The 6,773-nt window shown below is 39.4% G+C and overlaps 1 protein-coding gene across 1 annotated transcript; it reads right to left on the bottom strand.

The window, feature by feature from the left end:
• Positions 3,219–3,734, bottom strand: LOC107620679. Its single transcript, XM_016322807.1, has one exon. It carries the CDS (start codon positions 3,732–3,734, stop codon positions 3,219–3,221), a length of 516 nt encoding a protein of 171 aa, XP_016178293.1.

Raw genomic sequence — 6,773 nt, 5'->3', positions numbered from 1 at the left:
ATTTCCAACACAATTAAGAACGTGCTAAATGGGCTTCTATAGCTCCAGAAAATCCACTTCGAGTGCAGGGAGGTCAGAATCCAACAGCATCTGCAGTTCTTTTTCAGCCTCTAAATCAGATTTTCGCTCAGGTCCCTCAATTTCAGCCAGAAAATACCTGAAATCACAGAAAAATACACAAACTCATAGTAAAGTCCAGAAAATTGATTTTTAAATAAAAACTAATAAAAACATAATAAAAACTAACTAAAACATACTAAAAACATACTAAAAACAATGCCAAAAAGCGTATAAATTATCCGCTCATCACTATGCTCTCAAATTGTATGATATATATTCTTCCATTGGTAGAGATTTTGGATGTACTATCCTTGCTTGGCTTGTTGTATGGACAATCTGTTAAATGATTCTTGAGAGTGTGCCTATTGTTCCCTTTGCCAATCAAGAGTTATTGCTTGAAACTCTCTCTGTTGATCCAACATCTTGAGCTGGAAATTTTCTTGCTTCTCCATCATTTGCTACTACCAATGCTCTTGTTGCTCTTGGGCTTTCAAATACTGCTCTTGTTGCTTTAAGTATTGCTCCTGTTGTTGCTCCTGTGCTCTCATGTATTGTTAAGACATTTCTTCAATGGCTCTTTGCATTTGGCTTAAGTCTATTGCACCAGAAGCTTGTTCTCCCTCCACTTGTGGTCTCCTGTTTCTTCCTTGAGCTCTTCTCTCCTCCTCGGTTTTAGGGATACCATCCATTTTTTGCTTGGTGATTCCTCTGCCTCCTGTTACCCGATCTATATTTACATCCTCAAAGAGTACTCCTGCTCTATTGCAGAGCCTCAAAATGGTACTTTGGTGACCAAGTCTGCTTGATTTTCTAGTATCCTCAGCCATCTCTTGAATGTTATCTGCTATGAGCTGTGGGACATTGACTTCTCCTCCCCTAAGTATGCAATATGTCAGAATTGCTCTCGTTATTGTGACTTTAGATGTATTTCCGGTTGGGAGTATGGACCTTCTCACTATCTCATACCACCCTTTGGCCTCAGGTATGATATCCATTCTCTTCAAGTGGCTTGGAGCCCCATCAGAGTCCCTTTCCCAGTCTTTGCCTTCAAAGCATAGACCATGTAATATCTCATCAGGATCGCTCTCATCTGCCATTCTTTCCTCAAAGCTAGGCTCTCCATAGGGTATCACTCTTATCTGTAAGACTTTCATGATGGATGGTGGGCTGAAATCTACCTCAACCCCCTTAATGTAGCTCTTGTAGGGAAGGCTGGTCTTGCTTGACCTCACAGCATTTGTATAGAATTCCCTTATCATGGTTGCACTTATGTCTGTGAGAGGTTCACATAGAAGTTCCCATCTCCTCTCTACGGTTATTCTTCTCATGATGGGGTATTCTCCATCTTTCAATCTGAAGCCCATTTCTGGAATGACTTTCTTTGATTCCTTTAGCCTATGATATCTTGATTCATGAAATTGAGACTTAAATCTCTTGGTATCATAGGTTGGTGGTTCTGTTTCAACTGGTTCCTTTCCTTTCCTTTTTCTGGAACTTGATGAAGCCATGAATTAGGAAGGAAGGAGGAAGAGAAGATAGGCCTTGGTTAAAGCACGGTTATGATGGAAGGAATGGGAGGTAAGGTGTTGTGTGATGTCTTTGGATGAGAGAAGGATGATGTAACATGTTTGGGAGGAATGTATGAAGAAAGCAATGGTATGTGAGCTTAGGAAGTGTTACTGCCAATTTATAGAAGGTATGAAGTGTTGAAAGAAAACATTAGGTTGGAGGATTCGATTAAGTTGCAATGAAGGGTGAGGATTGAGCAAATTATTGTTGAAGATCCATGAAATGGACGGTGTGCATGTAGAGATGGTTGAAGACAAGGATCACTCCTTCATTGGGCATGTGGTTCGGCCTCCTAGGTGTTGAACCATGCAGATTTTGTCTTGTTTCCACGAGAACACCATTCCCTAAGCACATGTGACTCACTTTTTCCTCTTGTGACAACCGTACATGATGTGGCTTTGTCTTTTCCTCTAAATCTTCTTCCTACCTATCCAATTAAACCAAGGAAATGGTAAGCCAAAGATTAAATTTGTTACGGTGGTGTTTATCAAGTGAAAAGCAATAAAGAAAAACAAAATTTACTATATGTTTCTTATTTATGAAAAACCAACTATGTCCCTTAGGAATTTCAACAAAATTTTGGTGAACACCAAACTTGTTTTCTACTAAGTGCTTCATGTGAAACCTAATGAATGTCTATCATAATGAGTATATTCATTATAAGGAACACTTTATTTTCTACCTTAATGCAATAAACTCATACAATGATGCAATATATGGTTTATCTATTCATGAATTTGAAGCTTTGAGAAAAAGTGATTTTCTTGAAATTCATAGCATATATAGACACCAAACTTAATGTTTGGCTATATACTTTCAATGGAATGGATGAGTATATATCCTAAATTGGTTTTATGATCAGCATGCTTGAAAAGCTCTTTTAAAGTGCCTTCAGGCACACCAAACTTAGGGATCAAACATATGCTTCAAAATGATGTATGCAGTTATCAAATTTGCTCATGAGAGCTCAAATCTATGCTAGAAGAACCATTAATTATTGAAATTAAAACAAAAGCATGAATATTAAATCATGGGCTGCCTCCCATGGAGCGCTCTTTTATTGTCACTAGCTTGACATTGGTCCCTTGTTAGGGTGGCTAATGATTGTGGTGCCTCAGTTTGTCCCCTCTCACTGTGAGCCTTCTTCCTGTGCGTTGATGATCAATCTCCATATGCTCCAGTGAGAGTATCTTATTGACGATGTAGTAATCATCAGTTTGTTGATCTATCTCCAACTGCTGATATATCAACTGTACCTTGTCTCCTTTTGAGAACCCTTCAGTTGGGATTCTTTTGTTTCTCCACCCTTTTAGAATCCTTTTCTTGCTCTTCTTTCCTTTCTTTGGTGGCTCTTCTGTCTTTTCAGCAGGCTTTGTATCAGGGTCTATCTTCCTTATGATCAACTTCTCACTTTCTTCCTTCCTTCTCTTCTCATTATTTACATCTTCCTTTCCCTTTTTTTCTTCTCCACTGTCCATCTCTTGCTTCACAGGTGAGCTGATGAGTGCTTCATGGGGTTTTTCTTTCTAAAGCAAATCTTCTTCTTCAATCCTCATGCAGCTCTTCTCTTCAACAGTATGATGTACTTCCTAGAAGACATTTAGAGTGATCTTCTCATCATTTACCTTCAAAGTCATTTCTCCTTGTTCCACATCAATGATAGCCCTTGTTGTGGCCAGGAAAGGTCTTCCCAATATAATAGAGTCATTGCCCTCTTCACCTAAGTCCAGGATTACAAAATCTGCTGGAAATATGAATTTCCATACTCTGACCAAGAGATTTTTAATCACCCCCTTGGAAATTACCAGAGATCTATCCACTAGCTCCAATGACATCTGTGTAGGCTTCACTTCTTCTATAGATAGCCTTCTCACCATAGACAAAGGCATCAGGTTGATACTGGATCCTAAATCATACAGTGCCTTGTCAATGATCATGTTACCAATTGTACAAGGCAAGAAGAAGCTCCCAGGGTCTTTGAGTTTTGGTGGGATACCTTCTTGGATCACTGCACTACATTCTTGTGTCAAGATCACTGTCTCGTTTTCATTCCAGCTCCTTTTCTTGTTGATGAGCTCTTTAAGAAACTTAGCATATAGAGGCATCTGCTCTAATGCTTCAGCAAGTGGAATATTGATTTCCAGTTTCTTGAAAACTTCTAAAAACTTTGGAAACTGTTGATCTTTGATCTCCTTGTGAAATCTTTGAGGATATGGCAGAGGAGGGGTGCAAGTCTTCACTATCTTCCTCTATTCTTGTGATTGCTCCTCCATGATTTGCTTTCCCTTCTTTAAAGCTTGTGGCTGTTCCTCTTTCTCCTTAAGCTTTTCTTGGTCCTTCTCCTTAAGTGTCACTTCTTCCTTGTTGCTGGCCTCATCATTCTCAGCTGGCCTCTTGTTAGTTTTTTTGTCATTTACCAAGGTTTTTCCACTCCTTAATTGGATTTCTTTGCATTCTTCTTTGGGATTGGGAATGGTGTCACTTGGTAGTGCATTGGTTGGTCTCTCAGCTAATGTTTGCTTGGACAATTGTCCAATTTGCCTTTCCAAGTTCCTTAGTAAATCTTCATGGTTCTTGTTGGCCAATTCTTGATGCTTGATCATCTTTTCCATCATTATCTCCAAGTTGGAGGTCCTTTGAGATTCTTGGGGTGGTTGTGGTTGATTATGAGATGTGGAGGGTGAATGATAATTATTTTGGTTAGTGGATAGGTTATTGGGTGGATAGTAGTTAGGTTGGGGTTGATTGTTTTGTGGTTTTCTGTATTGGTTTTGGTTAGTGTTTTGATGGTTTTGATGGTTTGTGTTTCTGGAATTGTTCTGGTTTGAGTTTCTCTGCCAAGGCTGCTGGTTTTGGTTGTCTCCCCACTTCAAATTGGGGTGGTTCCTCCAGGATGAGTTGTAAGTGTCCCCATGGAAATCATTTTGTCTAGCTCCTTGATTGTGCATGTACTGCACTTGCTCTTGCTACTGCTCTTTATAGTTTTCCTCCTGCTGACCCCACACCAGTGGTGGTTAGTTAGTTGTGCTCACTGCTACAAGTTACAATCCATCCATCCTGGTGCACGAAATTGTGATCACACCTTTCACAACTCCGCAAAACTAACCAGCAAGTGCACTGGGTCATCCAAGTAATACCTTACGTGAGTAAGGGTCGATCCCACGGAGATTGTCGGCTTGAAGCAAGCTATAGTCATCTTGTAAATCTTAGTCAGGCGGATTCAAATGGTTATGAGGTTTTGATAATTAAGAGACAAATAAAACATAAAATAAAATAAGATACTTATGTGATTCATTGGTGGGAATTGATGTATGGAAAACGATCCAACACAAAACTCATCGGCAAGTGTACTGGGTCGTATCAAGTAATAATAACTCACATGAGTGAGGTCGATCCCACAGGGATTGAAGGATTGAGAAATTTTAGTTAGGTTGTTGATTTAGTCAAGCAAACAAGTGTTGAGTTGAGTGATTTGTGTTCAACAGAAGCTAAATTGCATGAAATTTAAAGGGAGAGGGAAAATTTATAGTAATTTAAGGGACAAAAGAAGTAAAGGAGCTGAATCTGAAAGTGCGAGTAATATAAATGACTAAAACTTAAATTGTAAGAAATGTAAATAGCTGAAGCTTAGAGTGCAAGAAATGTAAATTGCTTGAATTATAAAGGGCTTTGGGAGCTGGGATTTCAGAAAGTAAACAAGAGAAAGTAAATGACATTCATTCAGAGAAGTAAAAGATGAATTGAAATGTAGCAGATCTAAACAGAAAAGAAGAATTGCTTGGAAAAGCAAAATAGAAAATGAATTTAGCTCAATTGCACAAATTAAAAGAGAAATTGAAGATCTCAGGGGTTGAAGGAGACTAGATAACAAGTCTAGATCTCAATTCCTTCCTTGATCCAATAAGAGAATAATTGCAGAAGAAGTAAATGATGGAAGCAGTAAAGGAACCTTAGATCCAAATCACAATTCTTTGAAATTATGCAGAAAGTAAACAATAGAGATCTCAGATCAAGAATGAAACAGAATTCCTTCAATTCTCAATCCAACATTTAAAACAAAGAGTAGAAAGTGCAGAAGTAAGAACAAAGAAGAAGAAAATTCAATTCTCTTCTCAATTCCCAAACCCAAAGCTAAAATCTAAAATGAGCTCTCAAATGAAAAGTAAAAATCTAAAAAAGATCAAAACCCCTCTCTAAATCAAACTAACTTCTATTTATACACTTCCTATTTTTGGATTTTAGAATTTGGAACGGGCTTTTTAATTTTTGTGAAGAATTCAATTTAAGTGGAATTTTGGTTGAATTTTGACCATGGGCCACACTCCCAGTAGAGTGCTCGGTTGCTGACAAGAGCGCCGCATTTCCCTTTGCTGGCCTTCCAATTTTTGTGCGACACACTTCTTTGGGCAGCATCAGAGTAGCGCTCGGTGAGTGGGGAGAGTGCAGCATCCAACCTTGCCAAGTCTTGCGCACCAAACTCCTTGGCCGTGTCAAATTTTGTTGCGCTCCAAGCCTTGGTCAAGCAATAGCGCTCGGTGAACACCAAGAGCGCAGCATCCATGTTGCCTTGGTGAGGTCCTAGCTTCTAATCTCGCTGGATGCACTTCAGCCAATTTCCTTGTGAAATAAACAAAGTTAGTGCCTCCCCCTTGAGTGCAAGTCCCTGGTTCGAATCCTTGCTGAGCCCTTTTGCCTATTTTCCTTGTAAAGGAGTGTAACACTCCTTCCTTGCTCTTCATGAAGTTCCCTGGTTCGAACCTTTGCCAAACCATTTTGGCTCATTTCTTTTTGCAAGTAGCGCTTCTCTTGGTCCCTTGGCTCATGGGTTCGAACCTTGGTGGCTTTATTAGCAAATATTTCACCTTGAATTAAATTGGAATGGAGCCAAATAAAGTCATTTGTGTTAACCGAGCATTGTGATTTTTTCCTTGCTTCTTTGGTGCTCGGTTAACAAGGAGAGCACAACATTCCTTGCTTTGCTTCCTTGGCCTTGAGTAGGGCTCTCATAGAGAGTGCTGAGCTCTTAGAGAGAGCGCTATGGCTTCTCCCTTGATGCACCATGCTTTCCTTCTTCCATAGGCCACACTTTTCTTCTTCCTTAGGCAACGCTTTCCTTGTTTCTTTCTCTTCTTCACCTACAAGTA

The sequence above is a fragment of the Arachis ipaensis genome, chromosome B10, assembly GCF_000816755.2.
Source record: "Arachis ipaensis cultivar K30076 chromosome B10, Araip1.1, whole genome shotgun sequence".
NCBI classification, from domain to species: domain Eukaryota; kingdom Viridiplantae; phylum Streptophyta; class Magnoliopsida; order Fabales; family Fabaceae; genus Arachis; species Arachis ipaensis.
The sequence above is the reverse complement of the archived record's forward strand: the minus strand, read 5'-3'. Positions and strand labels throughout refer to the sequence as shown.

Excerpts from the sequence above, each read along its gene's own strand:
- LOC107620679 (XM_016322807.1), bottom strand. The coding sequence starts at position 3,734 with ATGCCTCTATATGCTAAGTTTCTTAAAGAGCTCATCAACAAGAAAAGG.